Genomic DNA, 23,503 nt, shown 5'->3' with positions numbered 1-23,503 from the left:
GTGTAATGTTTCACATAACAGATTCATATTCAAGATTAGGAGCGAACACTGACAAATTCCAGTTCACCTTTGTCTTAAAAACAGTGCAGTAGGCCTTTATTTAAACATGGTAGTGCTTTTCTTGCATACATAGTTAGTGATCTGTCGCACAATAGGTTACATTCAGTATGACCACGGATAAACCAATCCATAACAAAACAATTCATAAAACATTTGCCATTGTATAGCTGATAAAGCAACGTTGTTATAGAAATGATATCAACTTGGAAACAAAACTTCAGTTCCATGGTTGTATTTCAGCGTCCGGTGACACTTGTTGATACGTGTAATGCTTTTTTTTGTTTTGTTTGTTTTCTTGTGTGAAGTTAGAGTTTACATGGTCATTTACAGATTGAGTTACACGACAGCTGAAGTTGGTTTACGTACCGCGCGGTGGTGGGTAGCAATTTTTCATTTAGCCAGCTCAGCACAGATGGGTACACTGATTTGGGTCAAGTGAAATATGCTTACAGGCTGCAGTCTGTCATGAGATTCAGAAAATAGGATAGGAGAAAAAAACTGAATAAAATCTGTAAAATAAAAATGTATAAAAGCAAACTCGAAAACCTAGAATTCAAGGTCCCACACACACATACAGACTCATAAACACACCTGGATTAGGAATCGATTAAGTTGACGCACAAACACTTAAAAAAACACCAGCCGTTTCTTGTGCAAAAATATTTTCTTTAAGGAATGAAACTAAGATATGACAAAATGTGATGGCACATCAATATTTCCTTTCTCAGAGGATAAATAGTAAAATATTGAATACAGACGATGATTGAAGAAGATTCAGAAAACAAGTAGGAGACGAAAATCCTACATTCAGGCCCGAAGCCTTTTTCTCTGAAGGTGACGTCTTCTAAGTGCAAAGTTTTGCCTCACAACCCACAAAGGATCAGATCACGTGACAGGTTTTTGGTCAAGCGTCTGTTTTCAGCAACATTTCCACCCTGTTAATGAACAATCCCAGGGTTGATTTCTACTTCAATATGGAATGAAGGCTACATTTTACTACTTTGATCTAGTGTCCAAATGATACTGAGTAACCCAGTAAAAATCAATGATATGTTTTTAATCCCAAACATTCAGCAACTTGACTTGTATGGCACTCCCTGTCTTCACATAGTTTCCATTGTATAATTATGGGGAAGTAAACCTGGATTTGGCTGCAGTTCAATATAATCCGACAGCAGTGGCATGAGCAGATTTTGTTAAAGCCTGAGTCAGTCGCTAAAGTCATCTGTTGACACTCTTCCCCCATATAAAAATGCATTTATTAGAAGTTACATTTTTCACACAGTTACACATTGACCTTGTGCTATTGAGATTGACAAAGTACACACATATGGCGGCTACATCGAAGTTTCACGTATATTCTGCGGCTGTAAGCAGTCTACATGGATGATACTTGTGAACGCTGAAATAAACTGCCCCGTATTTTGATGACAGTTATTAAAACCGCGATAAACTTATTTTACGTATCAAACGAAACGCAAATCCAGTACAGAGTAGGCAGGCTAAAGTCTCAAGCTTGCTAACGTCGTTTGTACAGCTTTTCTATGGCTCCAAAAAGAAATCATTGAAAGCAATAATAAAGTTCTGAAGGATGGAAGTTCGGTTAGCTTTTTATATTTTTAGTTTTGCTAGGTCTCTGAGAATTTTGTTGGTTGAAACAGATTATGAGTTTAAGCTAACTGATAAGCTAGCTCTCACTGCTACAACAGCTAAAGGCAAATCAGAGATAAGGCGCCAGCGTCCTTCGCCGTTCTTTTCCCGCCAAAATAACCACCATTGTATGAATGCGTGGCCATTAAAAACAGTCACACAACCCTTTTTTGACAACCAATATAACAGTTGGACAAATGCCGAGCGAATAGAACGTCTTTGTGTCCAGAGCTGTTGACTGACAAACCATGGCAGCTTCAGCATTAGCCACGTTGGCTAGCCCGCTACATGGCCCCCATCTGAGCAGAATGGTACATTCCATAGAAGCACAATTGGATGACATTTACAAGAATAGGATAATTATCTGATCCCTGATGATTCCAGTCTTAGAAATGATAACAGACCAGAATGTTTCAACATAAAAAGTTTGGTCTTTGCGGTTTTAGGTGTATTAGCCACATTAGTGCTAAAACTCTGGTCCATGGCCTGCGCTTGCTTTCGTTCTGGTCCATACATGCCATTTAAAGACAGCGGTGTCTGTAGTTACTGATGCAAGCACAGTTCTCTGGAATAATTTGGCGAACCAACCTTCTAGGCCCAACCTGGTTTGGAGCAATGTCTCAGAATATCCCTCAAAAGTACCTGCTTTGATGTATCTGGGGAAGCAAATTGGCGACGAAAAAAGGCAGGACGTTGTTAGTTATTAGTCAGGTTTTTTTTCAATCTTTACGGATGGACCCTGCTCAATTCTGTGGGGTGCAGAAATATGTTTGCGACCCGCCATAATAATTCTGTGGCGTGGAATAGTAGTTACTGTGATGATGATGATGATGATTTTGGTTATTGTTGTTCTGGGGGGTGGAGTAGTAGTTGTGGTGTTGGTGGTGGTGACTTTGGATGTTTCCGTAGGCAAAGAGCAGCGGGGCCGTGGAAGGCGGCGGTTGCTGGGTGGGAGCAGCGCCCGCCGCCAGAGTCCCGTTGCGTTGGATGGAGCCGTACCAACTGGACGTGCCCAGCTGGGGAGTGGTGGAGAGGAGGCTGAGGGACGGATTGAGAGGAAGAGAGAGGGGGGGGAGAGGATAAGCAGAAGAGAAATCAATCAAAAGTAATTTCATCAGTCAGGGTATTGGTTTTCTTGGGTGTGTGCCCACCTGGCCCGATCCGTCCTACTATTAATGCTTCTGGACAGGTCGTCATCACTGTCGTACCGCCGAGGGTTGTCAAAGAAATACGCTCTGGAGCTGAAACTGTGGCTGTTGATCATCCCTCCTGGAGCCTGAGAGTCAAAGAGATGTTCAAGGTCCATTACTCTTTACAGTCCTGCAGATTTACGGTTCTGTCCCACAGATCATCGCTAGCATATGTACTTTCAACATGCTATGTTACCAGGTTTTGGTTGGGTCTTTGGACTCGGAAGAAAACCACCACTAAACTTGTAGGTAGCAGCTCCCAGAAGAACAGAATGATCCCAAACGCGACGTAGGCTTCGCCGCTGATCTCCTGCACATCGGCCTGCAACACACACACAAACATTTTAGATTCATCACCTGAATCTTGAACACACTAAACAACTGAACAAAGAGAACATATTAGATATCATGCTCTGGCATTTGTGCTTTTTCCATCTTTTGAGTGCACATATCATATCTTACACTGTCGACATCGCTTGTGTATCGAGTATGGCAGCATTAAAGGGCTAGTGTATAAGATTTGCCACCATCTAGTGGTGAGGTTGCAGATTGCAACCAACTGAAACTTCTCCCGCGTGCCAAGCGAGCAAGAGAACTACGGTGGCTCTATCTAGAGTCCTTGTTAGGTTTGTCCATTCTGGGCTACTGTAGAAACATGGCGGCCAGAAGGGACATAATTAAGTTGAGACGTCGGACCGACAGCTGGTAAACAGACGGATTATAAAAAAATATTTATAATATCAGATTATACCCATACATACAATGGAACCCTTTAAAATGGCCTGTCCGTCTCAAGTCCTGATCCATGATGTAGGTCAGGACACACAAACACACACACACACACACACACATGGTTATTTATAGCCAAACAAAGCCCTTTACCCCACAAGGCATTGCTTTCCCAAAGCTCCTAAGATGGATTGTCCACTCGCTCACACACACACAAACAAACAAAGGCACTGGGTTTCTGGCTGAATAAAAGCTTGTTTTCCTTCTACAACCCAACACACTCTGTGCAGTACCTGATCAGAGAAGCTGTACCAGCCGTAGTTGAAGGGACTTGGTCTGTCCTGTGGGGACAGGGCCACTGCCACCAGGTTGTAACAGGCTCTGGATGTGTAGAGCAGGATCACCATGGATCCTATGGCTGTAGCTTGGCACACCGATGTACCCTGGGTGGAGGAGTAAACCGTGCTTATTACAAGTCATGCATCAGTTGGCTATCGGCCTGTGATTGAATGTCAGATATGGGCCCTCTCCATGGCAGACTATATAGGCCAGGAATTGAGTTTTGAGGCTCAAGTTACTCAAATGACAGTCATAGTCGGGAATACATTGAAATTTACAGCTTACCAACAAAGAATAGTTTTTTCTGACAGGTCAAAGGTCATCAGTTGGCAATATAACTTACGAACTTCTGGGGAGTGACTACCAAAACAATTTACGATACCAAATACTTTTGACATATACCGACATCTTTTTCTGCAACTAATTAATATTGGCGTTAATCAGCCTCAACACAAAGCAGTAGTACAAGACCTTTGCCTGAGCAAAATACATTGTAATTACTACTTTTTATCATCCTACCTTGGACTCGAGGTAAACGTTGGCAGAGGACATCTTGGCGATCTTGAAGACGCAGACGGCCAGAGAGACAGCGCACAGCACAAACAGGCTGTCGTTGATCAAGACCCGGGCCAGGACCGTGTGTCGGACGCCCCCGTCACTGGAGACACAAAGGTCACGAACTCTTTGAGTGAAACTGTTCCGTTGGCGCCTAATGGGACATTACTGCGCGAGGAGACAACATTCTGTTCTTTGCATTTGTATTGTTTACCTCGGAGATTCGGAGCGCTCCAGAGCTCCCTGCACCAACAACGCACACGTCAGATTCACCACCAGGAAAAACACACCGAGACACAGGAAGAACAAACACAGAGGAACCCTTGGGGAGGGAGAGAGAGACGAGACAGTAAAGAGGACGGCCAAAACAATGGGATTTTATTCTTACACAACAACTCATTAAAATGCATCGTGTTGAATCTGCAAAGCAGCCGAGTGTGTGAGAGAAGTAAGGAAAAGAAAGAAAGAGTCTGGTTGTTGAGAGGAGGAAGGAGGAAACTGCAAACAACATCAAAAACAATGAAGTTGAAGGACAGACTCACTTGTATTTGGTGAGCTCTGGGGAATACTTGGCTTTAGCCTTGAACATCACCTACACAAAGAAAAGTAAAACAATATATATCATGACACAGTGATAAGACATATTGCATTTTTAAAATGTCACATTTAAGATCAGATAGAAGAAAATAGAGAGCAAGAGAGTTGTTTTATTTTTTTTTTATTGACAGCTGTATGCAAAACAGCTTTTGCCCGAGGCGATGATTTTATAATTGAGAGGAATAAAATAAGGGTCTTCCCAATTTCTCCTATTGGCCTCCGAGCCTAGAGCAGACCGCTGAGCCGACAGCAGGGATTACAGGACGTGACTTCATATTAATAAGTAAACAGAGAGATCGAACAAAAGACACGGTCGTCAACTTGCGAGCAGCAGTCAGGAGGAAAAAAAGGGACGACACCAGTCGTCTGAGTTGACCGACTTTGACACGGTATGCAGGTAGGCCTTTATGTTGTCCAGGTTTTCAGTTTATTAGCAATCGAGGCTAGAACACTATGTGAAGTGCACTTTTCTGTGTGGACTTTCCTTTAGAAAAGGCATGGGATTGCTGAGTACATTAATGCTGATTGGCACTTTTTAGATTACTTTATAATGGAATGAATGGAGGCTTTCAAACACGTCTGTCTGTGTATATATATATATATATATATATATATATATATATATATATATATATATATATATATATATATATATATATATATATATATATATATATATATATATATATATATATATATATATATATATATATATATATATATATATATAGTAAGCTGTAGGGGGAAATATGTACAAAAACTGGGTTGATCCCCCCCCCCCCCAGGGTAACCCATTAAATATACAGAAAGACACTGCATAAAATGATGCAAGTATCCATATGTCATTACAGACAAGCAGAAAATGGTAAGAAAGGATAATAATAGGAAGACGGTATGAAAAACTGCTGTTGGGCAATCACACTAATCATGACATTAAACAGAAATCATTTTTTGGAAAACTAATCACATGAAAGTGTCTGTTTTTGGCTAATCCAGTGGATTTAATACCAGACAAATGAAGGTACTTCATCTAACAAATAAAATTAAAAAATGTAAATCTGGTTTCTAGCTATGATACGGTATGAAATTGATCAAATAAAGACAAGCCAAACAAAAACTACATATCTATCATCTACCCGCTTCCAACATGTTATCAGTAAAAACACTCAACAAGTCCAGTTTGAGTGTACAAAAGCTGGTTTTGAAAACTGTTTACCACAAATATAGTTGATTCAGTTATTAACTGTCTTTGACCAAAGTCATGTTTGATGTGATATGATTAGATGGCCACAGAGGTCTCGAACGTTGCTCAACATTGAGTTTATTGTAAACACACGTTAAACACTCAGCCTTTTGTGTGGGAATGTAGGCCAGGAGGTAATTGATAACCCACAAATGAAGCAGCCAGCCAACAAAACACGACCAGATTACTTCATGTGTACCCAAACATCACGGGGGAAAATATAGCTAAATCTACAGAGAATGACATTTGACAGTTTGCAGCTCAACAGTACCCTTATTATTTTCTGTAGTGAGATAAAGGGGAAGCAAATAGCAGGTCAGGAGTCATGCCTGACTCATCAGAAAACAGACGGTGGCATGATGTTGTGTCAGCGGTTTACGACTCTCGGAGAGTCCGACATTGAGCAGCGCTGTTTGGCAGTAACGCACAAACGGTGTTGTGATATTGTTTGAACAAACTGGTGCCAAATATTCCTCGCAAAAGGTGGAGAATTGATGCATCGCTTTGTCAAATATGGTGGTAAATATCTTTGGTGGTTTGGAGAAAAAAAAAGCATGTTCAATCGACGATAAATGCAATCATTAAATGCACCCCAAAGTCAGCGAGGGCACTTTCTTTCACCCTAAAGGAATTAATACACAGTCTGTCTCATAGATAAATGATAGTTTAAGACAGTGGTTCCCAACATCCTGGACTTGTATCCCCTTTAACAAATGGTCCATCACAGGTTTTATACGTCTGTGAGACATGAGCAGTTCAATCAAAAAGGCAATTTCTTTTTTTGTTGAAGAAAATGTGTTTTTGATTCAATCCCATTCAGCACTTTGGATGGATCTGTATTGGATTTGTCCAGGTACAGGAGCGCCAATGGTAGTTTGTCAGCCTGTCGTTGTCACATGATTACATAAACTGGGAAAAATCAAGCCTTGTGTTTGTGCAAGTCCAATATTCGCTCTTCTTTTAGCTCCGTTTTGGTCTCCACCAACTCCCGAGGAAAACTCCTGGCTCATTTGAGCATCAAAGAGAGATCACTGATTGAGAAATCATTGATTATAGCTGCTTTAATGATTCTTTGAATGGTCTAGTGTTTGATTTATAACTTTAATATGACCGAGACTGTAAAAAACAACATAGATTGAGATGCATACTTTTAAACTGACGATGACATCGGAGAACACCATTTTGTTGGTAATGGTGGAAAGAAAAAAGGGCAGTGCGCCAATTGTGCTATGCAAAGTAGCACAACATCCGGACAAAGGGAAGTTGTTTACTCAGCAGTTTGTATGCGTTGACTGGTCGCAGGTCGGGCCGCGATGTTTTTTCAGCGGTCTTCATTACCTAATCTCCACTCAGACAGTTAAACGAGCTTCCTTTCCACTCACACCCACGTTTTATGTCACTGAGATGCATCCTGTGTTTACCTCCGAGGGCCGTGTTTGATCTTCAACCAACTCAAAGTCCCAAAGTGCGTAGGTGTTTGCTGCCAGAGAAATGGTCTTTGACATTTGGAGTGGGCAGGTGTTAAACAACTGCGACTGACCAACTGTCCCTCTCTTTCTATCCTCCATACCACACAGGTTGTGACAGGAACATTCGCTCCAGTCTTGTCCACTTATTGAATGAAACACATCGATGCAACGCAGGCTTTTTTTTTTTTTACCATTCGGTCTCAACGTCCCTGACCCCCGGGGACATAAACTTAGCCAATTTGCAGAGCCTTCAAAGCTGATTCAAGTCAGTCAACCAACTCTATGGAGCATGTGGGCCAAATAGCGACCACAGTAACCACATTTCACCATTTCGCGGTGGCAGCTCTGCAAGCAAAAACTCGAGTTTAAAGTCACTTTGCTAGCGAAACGGACATTTCTTGACAGTTATACATTGGCCGACCACAAAACTGCCTTTCGGCTTGATTGCCGTCTTACTGAGAGCGAGACGAGTAGATTGATACCTCTCACCACGTCTGTCCATTAAGCGTGACGGTAGAGCAAGGAGATGGCTAGCTTAGCTTAGCATAAAGACTGGAAACAGGTAGGGTGGGGAGCTCGCCTGGCTGTGTCTAAAGGTACCAAAATCAACTTACCAGCACATCGTAAGTTCTCATACTCTTATGTTGGATCTTAATTCTTTCCTGCAGGGGGGGGGGGGGGACTATTTCTTTGCTGGGTGCAACTTCCTGGAGTCCCTGCTGGTTGCCTGGAAACCTCACAGTGACCACGAGACCCAGCATTGACACAATGTCGAGCTATTCCTTTAAGGTTGTGTGTTAACGGTCTGCTCTGCTAATATGCTCTCAATTAACCAATTCATTATTGGGTCCATGAAACAAACTGTCATGGGAGCTGTAGTTTTGGAACATCTGGTCTTTTAATCTATGCTAAAATTCAAATTCAAATGTATTTGGAAAATTGTTGTTGACAAAACTGCGATGTCAGCCGTTTTATGAAACTAGGTTACTCCCCCGCCCAGTGCAGTCTTACCTGTGTGAAGTAGAGATTGAGGAGGCAGAGTGTGAAGAACTGCAGGCAGACGGGGCAGCAGTAGAGCAGCCAGTAGGCCAGAGGCTGCAGCCGGTTGGCCTGCACCACATTTTTAAAGTAGAAGGAGAAGAGGGTCGTCCTCAGCGCGGCCCACAGCAAGCACAGAAACAAAAACACACTCTGGTAGCTGAAGCGCTTGTGTCCGTAGTGCAAAATGAGCCAGAGCTGCAGGTAAACGAAGGCAAACAGGAAGGAGTACAGGACGGTGTAGACGGCAGTCAGACTGAGCTCCAGTGTCGGGGAGATTGCAGCTCCAGGGGACTCCTTCAGTGAGGTAAACAAGTGGGACTCGACCTCCTCTCCTGCAGAAAACATCTCCACCGGCCGCTCGCACTAACACATGGGATGCTGTGAAGGCGACAAAACACTACAACTGGGTCAGACCCGGGCTAAATTCACCGCGGATGACAAAAAGACGAGGGCATTCGGGTGAAAATGTGCGATAAAAGCAGTTTATTCTGAAAAGAAGTGTCATAATGAAGCTGCGCAGGGGTTTAAATCCGATACTAGGCTGAAGAAAATATGTGGTCTAGTTTTTAAAAAATGCGCTAGGTTAAAAAATATCAAGAAAGGGGGAAAGAAAACAAGAGAGAGGTCCATCTGTGAATCTCTGCAAAGCTGTTCTCTGCAAAAAACAACTTAAGGGGGGGGGGAACCTCCGGATCAGCTGTGATGCAGTTTTAGACCCGCCCCCCTTGCGCTCGACGAAAACGGAAACTAGCGTTTCATAGGCCGCCATTTTGGCTCAACGTGAGACTCATTTGCTCCTGAAACAGCTGACTCCGGAGCCACAGACTATTGCCAGTTTCCGAGCTAAATCTCCCAAGCGAAACGACGTCCTCACACCTACTTTCTCAGTGCGCCGCTTCATTGGCTAATCCAGCCGCCCAACCTCCACAGTATCCTCACTCCATTGGTTCATGATGATGTCAGCTGCGGCAGTGCCCGCCCTTTGTATGCCTATGATTGGGTGTTTGCTCAAGTCAAAACTGTTCCCCGATCTTATTGGCTCAACTAAGCAAGTGGGCGTCTCTCGCTGAGAAAGAGGCCATCAAAACAATTCGCAAATATTTACGTCAAGTCATTGAGCAATAACCAACAGTTGCGGAAAAAAACATGGTTGCCTTCAAAATAAAAGCTTAAAACGTTGGCACGCACGAAACTGCAATGTTTGGGAATTACAAACAACTGTAAAACAGCCACATTCTTACCATCTACGTATTATTATAGTATAATTGTCACGTTTATCATACAAGTTTGTCCGGACAACTCAAAAAACGCATCGCAACAAATTCGCCAATTAAGGATTTTATTATGAAATGATAACAGGAAGCTGGTTTCACCCCTGTAGCTTGACACTGTTTCCTGAAGTGTGAAGCATCGATCACTCAAGATACATTTTTTCAAATTTCACTGTGCAGCTTGAGGAGAAATAACCTTACAAACTTCCCTGGCATAACACTACCTCTCCCACGGACATAAGCGGATATGTGTATATTATTCACGAGTGTTGACGTTAGCTAGCCATAAAAATAACCATGGACGAACACTCGTCAGTAGGAAGCTAACAGCTAGCTAATTAGCTAGCATGAACAGCATCATCGTCCCTAACTAAAGCATATAAAGCGCCGTTTGGGGCTTTCTTGATATTATACGCGTAGGGAAAACGGCTGCTTTTAATTAGCGTCATTATGTAAGCCGTCTCCGTTAACCGCGGCGTTAACCGTGGTTTGTAACGTTTGAGCCACTTGGACAGACAGACGTTGGAAGTTAAACCCCTCCTCAACTCTCTGGTAAGGCTCACATTCTGCTAACGTACTTGTTGTCCCTGCTTATCAGAATCAGCTTTATTGGCCTTGTACGCGGTGTTTACGTTGCTCTCAACGTATATACACAGAAATGACAAATATACAAAAAAAATAAAAACAACAACAAAGTAGAACATAACGACTATGTACAACATACATATATATCCTAAAGTATATCTATGAACACGCAGGAAGTACATCCTCTGCTGGGCCTTTTTCCTGATGGTGTCAATGTTGGAGGCCCACTTCAGGTCCTGGGAGATTGTGGATCCCAGGAACCTGAAGGTCTCCACAGCAGACACAGTGCTGTTGAGAATAGTGAGGAGGGGGGCAGTGTTGGGGGGGGGGGGGGGCTCCTCCTGAAGTCAACCGTCATCTCCACAGTTTTGAGCTTGTTCAGCTCCAGGTTGTTCTGATCACCAGTGCTGACAGTCCGGGTGCTGGATGTGATTTTTCCCAGCCTCACCTGCTGCGTCCTGTTTGTCAGGAAGTTTGTGATCCAGTTTGTGATTTCCCCCCCCCCCCAGAAACGGAGCCTTTCCCCCATCATGTGGACGTGCATTGCTGTCGTCCTGCTGTGGGGGAGGTTAGGAGGCGGCACAGAGAAGGCCAGCACGTCGGCCCCGATGGAATACACGTCTGCGGACTTCAACGACAAATTGCATTCTGGGAAGACGATGTTCATCTATTTCGAGCAGCAAGGTGGGCCGCTGGCACACGCAAATCTCTTTCCACATTTGGTATGGTCGTTTTAAATGCAGTCGCTAATCTCTGTCCCCAGTCTCCTCAACCATCGCTCTGTTCTTGGCGGAGTTGGAGCAGTCCGCTGACGCTCTGCAGCATTATGGGGTGCTGGTTGGCAAGGTAACCGTAGTCCTGCTGTCATAGAAGTTTGACATTAAGTTTTCTTTTCATTCACTTCAAAATGTGGAGACGTATACCAGCAGGTGTACGGGACGGAGAGGTGGCAGTTCAGTGCTTTTTTTGTCTTTTATTTCCCGTTCAGGTCAACTGCAATAAAGAGCCGGTTCACGAATACTGCGCGGAAGAGAAGGCGCTGAACACGGCATTTCTCTTCAGGTGTGTGGAGTACAGCAATTTAATTTCGATTGACTTTCTCACGAGAGACACCAGAAGACGTGCCTTGTGTTGATGTTTTCTTCCCCCATGTCTTTCTTCCAGGGGTGGCAAGGAGTTCTTGGGTTTTAATTTGGACACCGTGTTTGACGTCAACTCCATCGTCTCGGAGGTCCTATTGTGAGTAAGCGACACTCCATCAGTGTGACGCTTTAACCTTCAGTCCTTCTGAAACATCCAATACACTATTTACAAATAGTATTTTTAACATAGTGGTAAGTAGTGCTTGTATTTTCACAGTGTTGATATTGTTTAACACTACAAATGAACATAAACAAGATGTACTTTTATTTGGTCTCTTTCTTCCAGTGCCATTCTGCGCGAGGAGATCAAGTACGTTCACACAGAAACTGACCTGCTGGCCATGGAGAAGGCCGCCAGAGGGAAGAAGGATATCGCGCTGGGTTACGTCAGCAGCCTGGGAACACAAGGTAAGGAAAGGAAAGGAAAGGACAGATGTACGGAGGCCGAATGTCAGCGATAGAGATGATCTGGATGATTTGTTTAAGGGCTGATTCATTGACTCGTGGATTGCACTGTGAAAGATGGCTCAGTCTAATTGATTGATTTGACTTATATGACTACTTAAATGAATCTGTGATTGTGTTGCTTAAGAGCACAGATCGATGATGGAGATGGCGTATGTGTACGGATCCAAATACCAGTTCATCCTCATAACTGGAGGCCCAGTTTTGAACCACCTGAGGTAGGTTGTTTTTCTTTTTCTTTGTCTCCACCCCCCTGAGAAAGTCTTCACCGTGTGTGCGTCTCTCCTTCTCCGTCTCTGTCCCGCAGCGTCGATGAGACGTCTCGCTCGTCTCAAGTGTGGTTCCTCCACTGCAGAGCTCACGGCGGGTCCATGACCTCCGAGCACTGTCCCTCGACCCGTATGAGCAAACCGCTGTCCACGCTCAGCCTCCACTCCTTCCTGCAGCTCATGGAGGCGCCGCTAGTGGTGAGCAGGATGGAAATGAAGAGTCACTGAATGTTGTATTCTTAAAGGGCCAGCGCGTAGTAGCTATGTTTTCATCAGCGTTTAATCTTTCTTGTTAGAATAAGCTGAGATCCATTCGCACATAATCCCATGTGTCTCTCCACTGCACAGTCTGAAGTTTACGACGACCCGTCCTCGGTCCAGCCCCCTCAGTTCCCCTACCAGGACACCCCCCAGGTCTTCCTGTTCTCCCGTCCCGCCACCAAGCAAGAGGACCTGGACACGGCCACCGCTCTGGCCTGGAGGCTCCGCGGCCTCGCCCTGCTGGTGCTCGTGCACAGGTAAGACGCACAGGTACACACAAGAACATGGATCTGATCCTATTACGATTAAAATAGTGTTCTTCTTCATTCTTTTTTTATTTTGTAGCTTTCGTTTACCAGGTAGAATGAACTATATGCCCAGCAAACAAGTCTAATTCTACCTTCTGTGTGTGTGTTATCAGGCAGAGTCCTATAGTGAAAACCGTCGATGAATATAATGCTGCTTACAGGCTGCCTGAGAAAGTATGATGCCCACATGAATACATCCATACATTAAAAAAAAAAGATGACTCATTATTGTCACCAATGTGTGATTGACCTTTCGTGTTTGTGTGCTTCAAGGGTTCAGAGGTGAAGTATTTGCACTCAAACAGCACCGATGAGCTGCTGGAGCTCTTCACAAATCAAGAGGAAGAGGAGGACGAGGGGTCGGAGGAGGAGGAGGACGACGAGGAGGAGGAGGAGGAGGAGGAGGAGGAGGATTTGGATTCCAAATTGCGTAAGTGTCGAGAGAGGATAAGAGAGAGGAGTTAGCGAAGGAGGGAGAGAGGGTGTTCATGGCTTTTTCGTGTGCGTCTCCCCCCCCTAAAGACATGCTGGACGATGAAATCGCCGAGTCCGCCTTCGAAAACCGCCTCAACTTGCCGGACTCGGACTCACTCGCCCAGCTGACCTCCGACAACTTCCACGCCACAGTGGCTGAAAGCAGCCTGACGGTGGCGCTCTTCTACCTCCCATGTAAGCCGCGCTCTATTCCCTACCGTCCTGTCGGATATTAGGTCGAGATGCACGTGGGTGGAAGTAACGGTCGTTTCTGCTTTCACCACCAGGGGAGGCTGTTTCAAAGACCTTTCTCAGCTCATTCATTGACGTCGCCGAGAGACTTGAAGGTAAACGGGACGACATGATTAGAGTCTCAGAGAATCGTTTAGTTGTATCTAGGCTACAGCTTCTGGAGATGTAAGAGAGAGCCTTGAGATTATTTTCAAAATGATTGTAATGACTAGATAGATAAAGGGAGAGCTCATCCAATTTGATGTGTCTTGAAATGACGTGATCTTGACGCTTGCCTGATTTACTAAATCCCTTAAGATTCCGAGGTCCAGATGTGTGTGGTCGACTGCGCGGAGTGGACCGACCTCTGCGCCGCCGAGTCGGGCGGCTCGCCCCCGATCCCGTTCCGGCCGGTCACGGTCTTCCCCACCGTCCTGCTGCTCCGCCCCGAGGAGTCGGCCCAGCACTACGGAGGCATGCTGGGTGCTGAGGCGCTGCACCGCTTCATCGTGCTGTGAGTTTTGGTCATGAATTTGTCTTTGAGATGATTCTGAGTATATTCTCCTAAATGCCTTTCCAATCCAAATTATGAAGAGCGTAGAGTACAGAGTATAGAGAGCACTTCTCACCCTGTGGAAACCGTTAAATAGTATCATCTGTGACTCTAGAGGGAGATGAAATAACCCTGATGATGTCATAGTGATGTCATCAGGGTTATTTCCGCTTGGCCCTGAACACTACAAACGGAAAGTTACAAAAGTGAAAAACTAGGAGTTTTAAAGATGTGGTCTAGGGTGGCCGAGTGAGTGACTATCAAGTTGCACCATGGGAAATGTAGGATTCAGTGTTTTTGACCCATTCCTGGGAAAGTCAACATATCTCAGCCTCTGCTGCTTTGATTTTGACTTTTTTTTTTGAATCTGTCGCTTGTGACTCCCCCAACTATTGAAGTAAAGTACTTATTACATATTGATATAAAATAAGTCACTATCAGGCTCATTCAACAACAAGTGCACTGCATCTGAAGGCAGGACTCTAAAACCCCATATGCGATAAGGGAGTCAGGGGAAGACAAAATAAAGTTAAATGTCCCTGTCGGACATCTTTCCACCAAGGACATCAATCTGTTCCTGATAACCGCTAACAATGGCCGTGTTTTACAGGGAAAAAGCATAAGAAAATAACAGGAAACACCCTCGTATATAAGCCACATGTTCACAGCAGGACAATAAAAATCCATATCAGGGAGCTTTTACAAATATATTTTCAGATTGTGGGAATCTTGAAGTCATTGCTTATCTAGCTGACCAGTCATGTTTTCTATAATCATTTTTTTGGTCCCATTATCACCCAGAGACATCTATGCATGCTTTGATTTCATCATGTCTTGACAGGAGTGTCTCCTTAGAGCAGAATGAGACCAATCAGACCATGTTGTAGCTATATATCTGAGCCTTTAACCTGTATAAATCCTTCAACAATAACATACACGTTTTGTATATGCGTGTGTATCTGCGTACATGCGTGTATGTTTCGTCTGTGCACACAATCTTACATGTTTCTTCTTCAACCAGGAGCCAGCCAGCTTCTCCGGTGCGACTGTCCACCCAAGAGGAAGTGACATCATTCCTCCAGGAAGTACCTCTCCCCGGGCTGGCAGGCTACAAGCCCGATCGCGCACTGGGACTGTTTAAGACACAAGCAGACGCAGGTGAGGGGGGGGGGGGGGGGGGGGGGGGGCGGCTGTAAAATGATATTGAATTACAAAAATATTGCAGAAATATCTTCCAGGACGTCCTTTAAAGCCACTGACCTGTCAGTAGCATCATGATGATGATGATGATGATGTAATGGTGATGTCGCCCTGTCTTGCCAGCTGTGCGGCCGTTCACTGAAGCAGCAAAGTCATTGAGAGGAGAGGCGCTGACCGGACTGCTGACGGATGGGCTGGCAGAGAAATGGTAAGAACTTTAAATCCAGTCTCGTCATTCCTGCCTCAAGGTTTTCCCGGACGGCTTGAAGTCGTACTTCACTTGAATTTGAAAAACACACACGGTAACCGGAAGATGAAGAGGAGAGGTCACGTCAGTCAGTGTGTGATGACCAGCTGTTCTTGCATCATTAAATAGTCTTCAAAATGAGCTTTGAATATGTGTTCATGTTGCACGTGTGCTCTGCAGGGCGGCGGAGCACAACGTGGATCTTCCTGCAGTGTTGGTGTTTCCGTGTTGGGGGTCACGCACTCGGCCCTCTGCACTGACCGCCTCCACCTCTGCCGAGGAGCTGTTCTCCCGCATCAGCACCGCACTGCTGCACCCACTGGTAAAACAGGCTGTGCACGTTTGTCTGTCACGTTATATATTTTAGAGTTTAAACAAAGCCAAAGAAAGCCAGATCGTTATTTATATCTCCTGAAATGAAATCGGCGTGAATAAATGATGGACGTAACTTCTTTGGAAGTTTGTTAAAGCCGAGATGGAAGCGTTCACACTGTGTCACGGATAACCGGCTCCACGTCTGAGTTAACTCATTCAGAAACAAGGCAATAATGTGCAAACAGCGCGTTCAGCTCTCCCTTTGAGTTTTTATTATGCTCTTTTGAGCTGATGGATTTCATAATTCATTGAGCTATCGGGCACTTTGTATTAAAGGCCATACAATAACTAAAGGTCCCTTTGGGTGGTGCTGTTGTCCACATTTTTATCAAGGTCTCAGAGGTCTATCCAGTTAAAAGCACAATTTATTTTACAAATAAAGCAGCTGAGGGACTGTATGAAGGGGGGTGGAGTCAGTCAAATAACTGCTGCCTCTTAATGCCTTTGTGCTGACACTCACAAGCAGGTTTGATGCCTAACAGCTCGGTGTAGCAGCTGCTGTGAACAGCAAAAACCCCTGATGTGAGATACTGAGTGAGATACTGAGCTTTGTGCTGACTTAATATAAAATAATTGTTATACTTTGTATATTATTTTGGGTGGTGTTGAGCCGTCTGTATCCAAATCTCTTATTTCTATCACTGTAATATTGTGTACGTTTAAACTCCTCCATCCCTGTTTTTATGTCCAGCCTGAGCTGACGGTGGAAAACCTGCCATCCTTCCTCTCCCTGGGCAAAGGCCTCCTCCTCCTCTTTGTGGGAGAGGAGGAGGACGAGATCGGTCGGAGGCAGAACCAGGCGCTGCTGGAGGAGATGTTAGGAGTGGTGGAGCTGGGCGGGGAGAGGATGGAGCGATACCTGGTCTGCTGGATCCACCTGTACGTGATCGATCCGTCATTTCATTTAAAAAATGAGCCCACTAGATGGTATTGAATTGTTTTCATCGTCTGTGTTCCAGCGGCCGCACTCCAGCTGGTATGTCTGTCCTGGGGTCGTACCTGGGCTCCATGCCCCCCCTCCCTGCCCTGGTCCTCACCCATTTGCCCTCCGGAAATGAAATCTATCAGTACTCCCCCAACACGCCCATCATGGCCTCCTCTGTCCTGCAGTGGGTGCAGAGGGTCGAGGACGGGGCCGAGTCAGCTGCAGGTAAGGAGGAGGAAGTGCTGCACATCAAAGAGTTAAGAAAATAAAAGGCAGCAGTATGTAGGAAGATATATAACATAATATAATATAATACAATACAATACAAGACCACAGGATGTTTCAACCCTATTTATTTTAATAATAGAACATGCTTGTATCCTAATGCACAGTGAAAATTATGGGATACTTTTACCCTTTTTTAAAACTAATAACTATTCACTTGTTGAAGGGAAACTAAACCAAAGCGTTCCAAATAAACGTTAACTTTACAGAACATATTCCAAACTCTTGTCTCACGTAAACACAGAAATGAACCTTTTGGATTTATTCATTTTAATTGCGATAGAGATCTGCTTTCTGGACAACCAGCCGGTTAACCAAACTTGAACCCCCCCACACATGAGCAGCAGAACGGCCCGAACTCTGTCCTATCAACCACACCAGTGTTTAAGCAAAGAGGTCATCCCCTTTCAATATCTTTATTTTCCACCGTCATAAAATGTCACAATACAAAACCCACGATTAAGACAAGACGTACCGAAAAACCACAACACAAGAACAGACTCATAAACAATAACAACAACCAAAAACAGTGAAGTTTTACATGCTACGCTAGAATATTAAGCAAAGATGTTAAAAAATCCAGGTAAAGAATAAAAGTACACAGTAGAACAACAGATCCATGCAGTATAATGCCAAATGCTCCCCAGAGGTTGAAGGCAGGATCCAGCTTGTAGCTTTCCCGTCTGAGGAATGTGAAAGGAATGCACAAGAGGCTTTGAGTTGAGCAGCTGCACGTGTATCGATAGTAAAAGGGTCTTTAAATTACGATTTAACCTAAGGCTTTAAACGCCAACGGTCCGGAGCCGTTGACGCTTGACCTTTTGAACTCTGTCGTTTGGTGAGGGCCGAGACAAGAAGCCGGTCTCGCTGAGACTCGTCCCCGGTCTATCTGAACCAATTGCCGCGCATTCCATCCGTTCTCCGGAGAAACCCCAGACCTGCAACCGTCTTTAGAGACGCAGAGTGGCTTCAAGCCTCCACTCTTTACTTCCTGGAGCTATGTTTCCTTGCAAGGCAGCTTCCAAAACTCTTCTTTTGACTGGAAGTGTATAGCGTCCAGGTTTTTTAAAAGAAAAAGCATTTGGACTAACAAGTGTTTTTAAAGGCCGACATCTGGATTGAGACTTTCTCTTATTTTCTGGCACTCAATATTCTGGAAGTTATCGAAAATGATCTTGAAAATGTTGAGTCATTTTTCATGATCATGAATCTAACTTCAGCTGCAACATGGTTTATTGCAGTTGAACATTATAAACTGGAAAACGACTTTATTGTTGCATTACATTGAAGGCATGTAATCCTCTTTAATGTGTCAAATGGCACGATGTAATTCTACATGTCTGTCTCTGCAGGGACGTTGGGTGGGGACAGCTGGCCTCCCGCTGCCGAGTTTTTCGACTTCCTGAAAATCATGGACATGCAGGAACCCGGCTCCAGCCGGCAGCAGACTCCTGAGGCCAAGGTGGAAGAAGGTGTGGCGGTAGATAAAGCAGGGGGGGAGTCCTCCTCTAGCTTTCCCGCGCATGACAAGCACCCTCACACTGAACTGTGAAGAGAACACTACGCAGCACCAAAAGACACAGTGAACTTAAAGTCAGTTTAATATGACTGATCACATATTCTGTTACGTGTAGTTTCATTTCCTGGTTTCCTACCGCTGCGGTTTTGTCACTGATTCCTGTGAACTCTGCTTCTACCCGATTTGCTGACTACTCATTATTAAAGATACAACCGACAGTATGTGCTAAGCTGTTGGTAATTGGTGTGAATGTATCGTTCCAGTTCCAGAAAGCCAACATCCTCATCAGTCATAGGATCAGACGCCGTTACCTCTTCCTCAGATGATTTGCCACAGTGATGTTTTAACTGTTCCCACGTCTGCCTTCCCTCTTTAATCACACCATGCGTGACAACTGCAGTGACTTTACGTGAAGGATATTTATGTCCTGCAAGCGTCCTGAAAATTTGTCTTATTTTCCCCATCATTCCACTTCCCGTCCCGTAACAACAGCGGCGTAATTTGTTTTTTTTCCCGGCAGTTGAGATGCAGAACAGAGGAGGTGGAATAGGTCAGTTGGATCGGTCTGCTCTCATTATTATTATTATTATTATTATTACGGTGGTTTCAGATGTGGTTTCTGGGACTTAGAGTCGTTTGAATCAATTAGTGTCTCCGTTAAAAGGGAACATCCATCTTGAACAATCAGCTGAAGGATCTGAAGGGCTCTTGTGGTTTAGGGCGGAATTTCTTCTGAACCCATGTGAATCTTCAGCTTAAATTTTTGTCTTTGTTCTTAATGAAACAGACGCACTGAGCACAAGACTGGCAGTTTTTTTTTTTTATGCTGTAAGGGCTTGGTTGTTATTTTTTTGACATACTGTGAACATTAAATAAATGAGATAATGACATTAAATATTTTTTCAAGCCCATGTTTTGAGGTATGTTGACATATGTTTACACAATGGGGCTGTCCTGTAAAGTGTTCTCCTTTTAAACAAAGTACTCCTTAAATTGGTCTATTTTTGTAGATTTATATATACAGTGTGAGCACTGAGCAGCGCCCACCCTTTTGCCCATTAGGCACTACACAAAGGTGAAAGGTCAAGTGTGTGCTGGTGGCTGCCTGACCGATACAGTGAAAGAAAATAGGGGCAGGGCTGGTCAAAGAGGGTCCAATTACAGTAGAGAACCAATGGTGAAATAAGAAAATTTAAAAAAAATCATTTCTTTACTTTTATGGCCCAAAAGTGTTGGTAGTTTTAGTAGTTAAGTACACAAAAAATGACAATTAAAAAATATTTAACTTTTCGTAAACGCGTGAAACAGCGCCCCTCTTGGTTGTAACGGTTGGTACATGTTAGCCAATCTGTGTGGTTGAAACACGGTACTGCACCCTCATCAAACGTACCGAAGAGAGAAGCTCGTGAGGTTAAACATTTAAAAGTATTAAAGAAGATGAAGTCCCTGTCATGGCGAACTGTGAATGGACACACGTCTGAGGAGAAGAGTCTGAAGAGAAGTGTGAACCCTTTCACGGCGTGGCCTCAGAAGAAACAACTAAATGTTAGCAGTATTTAAATTAAACAGAGGAGAGCTAGCTAGCTAGTTTTCCTAGCTGCGAATGTTACCGCGCTTTTGTAAAACTAAGCTAGTCAGCTAAGCTAGCAGCTTGAAGAGAGAAGACGAGGAGTTCTGTCTTCAAACAAAATGACTGTCGACACAGATACTTCATTCACTGAAAGAAAAGAGAAGCGACAAGGACGTCAAATAACGTAAGTTGAATATGAGTAACATTGCATTCTCTCCTACACAAACATTGTTTTTTGTCTGTGCTGCAAATTAGCTTAACTAGAATTGACCTGTAGGCTAAATGTTGAATGGCAAACATAAAACTGCTAGATAAGGAAGTAAGTCAAGGATTTTTAACTTTCAGTACTGCTTGTATCATACTATAAGCATTATAGGATTTTTATGCTTATTTAATATGTAGGCTAACACGTGTGTAAGTCATGTATCTATGACCTTTCTTTTTGGTGACAGCTTATTGTCTAAAAGTTGAATTGAATGTTGCATGGTTTGTTGTATTACACCACAGTGGAATGATGCTACACATCTGGATTTTCTTAATTTAGCACGTAGTGTCAGAGTCAATCTAACTGGTCACTTTAAACCAATAGCTGGTCCCTGTGATTTATGTCGGCCCTTACCACCAATTGCATTTAACTGCAGCTGTAGAAATAATAACTTATCAATGGTTGAAGTAGTCCTTTTAAGAACAGTGAGATTGTCTCAGAGTATTGCTAAAAAACAATGTAACTGACTGAAAGTCCTCCTCAAAAAAGCGAATGATTCATGTCTTGGAGTGGATTTCTCCCTCATGAAGTCAGCGCTTGGTGTGCTTTGCGTTGTTCAAGTCCATCAGCGTCAAAGGAGCAGTGAGCAGAGCAGGGAAACAAGATTAAAAGCAAATCGGTGTGTGTTTACATATCGCAGACTGCTGGATTTCACAGTTCAGTATCTCCTCTGGTTTTTCTTCCAGAGGAGTGATTAGAACAGGATTAAATCCTGAGTTGCTGCCTCAGGAAAAAAAAAACACATTTTCAAATAAAATAACATTTTGTCAGAGTTCTGGGCTTAAAGGGCTTATCTGATCCCAACTCATATGTCAGCTGTGTGTGAGAGAAAGTGAAGTAACTGCTGTCACAGGCTTTATAACAGTTCTCCCTCCTGCTCAGAGACACACGATAATAGCGTTGCTGCCCATTTGGCCGGACGTCTGCGGCAGTGATCCATGTAGCCGCAGACGGTTTGATTAATGACGACAAATACAAACATGCGAAAGGCCAATTTCACAAGCTGCTGACGGCAGCACGAGCCAGCCGGGAAACGTGCGCGGTGAAAAAGATCGGCCTTTGTTGATGGGCTCAGAAGATATTTATAAAGTTCTCCTACTTTCCTTGTAATTCTGGTCCTTTTTCCCTGAAGTTCATTACGTCTATGAATTCTGACCAAGTGTGTGTTTGAATGCATTTACATAAATCTAGCTAATAACATCAATGGGGTGTTCGTGCTGTTAATAATAATGGTCGTATGAGCAGAAATTGGAAATGTAAATTGAGGAATTATTGAAGCACGAGCCCTGATTGAACTTCCTTTAAATACATTAAAAATACAAAAACAGGCAAATAAAAACGACACAAAGGCAAGACTGAACAGATTGGCTTTAATCTGTTGTCCATATCTGAATCGTACCCTAAACATGCTGATGGAGATGTACGCTCTTCTATACAGCCTCATGACGAACATACTAAGTAATTGTATTTTGCTGCGTCCCGGAACGACCTGAGTCAGCACAAGCCATCAGTAGGGAAATGATCCCGCGTAGATCAAGCATGTAACTAGATTGCGGACCATCCGGCGCTACATGCGAGTTATGACATTAGCGTAAGCAGACCACGTATATGATTCAGTTTATGATACACAGAGCCTGATGCCGAAAGCGGTGCGTTCACTGTTGCAGGCGGTTTCATGTCATTTGTTCTTTGTGAGTAACTGGAGAGAAGTCTGTGATTTAAATGAGAAGGACAATAGAGTTCTGCAGGAATGAGTCCTAGCATCAGGAAATGAGTCAGCGTGTTTTTTCACTTGTTTTCGAAGTCAGTGGGTTTTTAGAAATGCGCTTTGGTCAGATGCCTGAAGTAAGGTCTGTATGTAAAATGCATCATCCCTGCAGCCCTATATACAGTATAATCATAAAGCTTTTGGTCCACAAAAGGCCAACTTCACATAAGCTATTACCTTCAAAAAGGTTTCAACTGTTGCACAACGCCGACCGCATTCACCGGGTTCAAATTTCTGCGCAGCATCTATACGGGAGAATGGAAAGCAGCAACAAGTCGGCACACATGCAGGCGCGTGGAGAAGGAATCTGGCTCGATTACAAGGTCGGCGCACACAATCACAGTAAATTGGCGACATAATGGCACACATATGCACGAATGGGATGATGGGGAGGCGGGACACACAGAAGAGCCATGAGAAGTTCATATTTGTTTGTTTCGTTGTGTCTGAAAATAGCTCTCTCTCGTTTCATAAGCTTGTTTGTTATTCTGTATTTTTTTGCCATGTAATCAAGCCAAGTTTTGCATCCTCATCAGTCATGACCCATCCTTCACTGTGTATTCATGTGTCTCGTATATTACTGTTAAAAGCCCAGTTTATGTGTGTGTGTGTGTGTGTGAGAACTTGATGTTGCTGTGTGTGGGAATATATCTACTCTTCAAGATTGTTATCAAAGTCTTAACCATGATTACACTGAAACTCCTACGGGATGTCCCTCCATCTGTGTTCTCACACACACACACACACGCACACACGGAGGATCTCGCTGCTGAAGCCAGGCTGCATTTCTTCACGTCAACACGGAGGAAACTACTTGCAGCAGTGAGCACAGTTAGCTCTGTCTAGATATACAGACGGGGTGATGAATGATGAGCCAGGCAGCGATTGAAAAGAACTCGCTCCTCAAAGGCCATTAA

The 23,503-nt window shown here is 43.9% G+C and overlaps 2 protein-coding genes across 3 annotated transcripts; one reads left to right on the top strand and one right to left on the bottom strand.

Annotated features, from left to right (window-relative positions):
* Positions 1–68: 68 nt before the first annotated feature.
* On the bottom strand, positions 69–10,653 carry gpr137c (G protein-coupled receptor 137c). The gene is made up of 8 exons (XM_076094619.1): positions 8,844–10,653; positions 5,066–5,115; positions 4,738–4,845; positions 4,488–4,626; positions 3,923–4,072; positions 3,097–3,222; positions 2,862–2,986; positions 69–2,748 (listed from the first exon to the last, which is right to left on the bottom strand). The coding sequence occupies exons 1-8, from the start codon at positions 9,216–9,218 to the stop codon at positions 2,454–2,456; spliced, it is 1,368 nt and encodes a 455-aa protein (XP_075950734.1). The 5' UTR covers positions 9,219–10,653; the 3' UTR covers positions 69–2,453.
* On the top strand, positions 10,260–19,878 carry txndc16 (thioredoxin domain containing 16). Of its 2 annotated transcripts, XM_076094617.1 has the most exons (20): positions 10,260–10,696; positions 11,239–11,413; positions 11,493–11,575; positions 11,718–11,791; positions 11,894–11,968; positions 12,158–12,279; positions 12,464–12,554; positions 12,644–12,803; positions 12,954–13,123; positions 13,288–13,348; positions 13,448–13,604; positions 13,697–13,843; positions 13,936–13,995; positions 14,198–14,393; positions 15,454–15,590; positions 15,756–15,840; positions 16,060–16,201; positions 16,946–17,133; positions 17,214–17,404; positions 18,817–19,878. In XM_076094617.1, the coding sequence occupies exons 2-20, from the start codon at positions 11,260–11,262 to the stop codon at positions 19,014–19,016; spliced, it is 2,493 nt and encodes an 830-aa protein (XP_075950732.1). In that variant the 5' UTR covers positions 10,260–10,696; positions 11,239–11,259; the 3' UTR covers positions 19,017–19,878. The 2 variants fall into 2 exon arrangements, with proteins under 2 accessions (XP_075950732.1, XP_075950733.1); XM_076094618.1 differs by lacking the exons at positions 10,260–10,696; positions 11,239–11,413; positions 11,493–11,575; positions 11,718–11,791 and having other exon boundaries at positions 11,923–12,063.
* Positions 19,879–23,503: the final 3,625 nt, after the last annotated feature.

The sequence above is a fragment of the Anarhichas minor genome, unplaced genomic scaffold (assembly GCF_050575085.1).
Source record: "Anarhichas minor isolate MPS153535 unplaced genomic scaffold, ASM5057508v1 ptg000018l, whole genome shotgun sequence".
In the NCBI taxonomy this organism is placed as follows: domain Eukaryota; kingdom Metazoa; phylum Chordata; class Actinopteri; order Perciformes; family Anarhichadidae; genus Anarhichas; species Anarhichas minor.
This window is presented reverse-complemented; position numbering and strand designations above follow the sequence as displayed.

Bases quoted from the DNA above. Each gene is read 5' to 3' on its own strand.
- txndc16 (XM_076094617.1), top strand. From the start codon at position 11,260: ATGTGGACGTGCATTGCTGTCGTCCTGCTGTGGGGGAGGTTAGGAGGC. The intron at 11,792-11,893 runs GTGTGTGGAGTA...TCTTTCTTCCAG, and splicing joins AACACGGCATTTCTCTTCAG to GGGTGGCAAGGAGTTCTTGG. The intron at 13,844-13,935 runs GTAAGCCGCGCT...TTTCACCACCAG, and splicing joins GGCGCTCTTCTACCTCCCAT to GGGAGGCTGTTTCAAAGACC.
- gpr137c (XM_076094619.1), bottom strand. From the start codon at position 9,218: ATGTTTTCTGCAGGAGAGGAGGTCGAGTCCCACTTGTTTACCTCACTG. The intron at 4,846-5,065 runs GTGAGTCTGTCC...TCCCTCCCCAAG, and splicing joins CCAGAGCTCACCAAATACAA to GGTTCCTCTGTGTTTGTTCT. The intron at 2,749-2,861 runs GTGGGCACACAC...TCCGTCCCTCAG, and splicing joins AGTAGGACGGATCGGGCCAG to CCTCCTCTCCACCACTCCCC.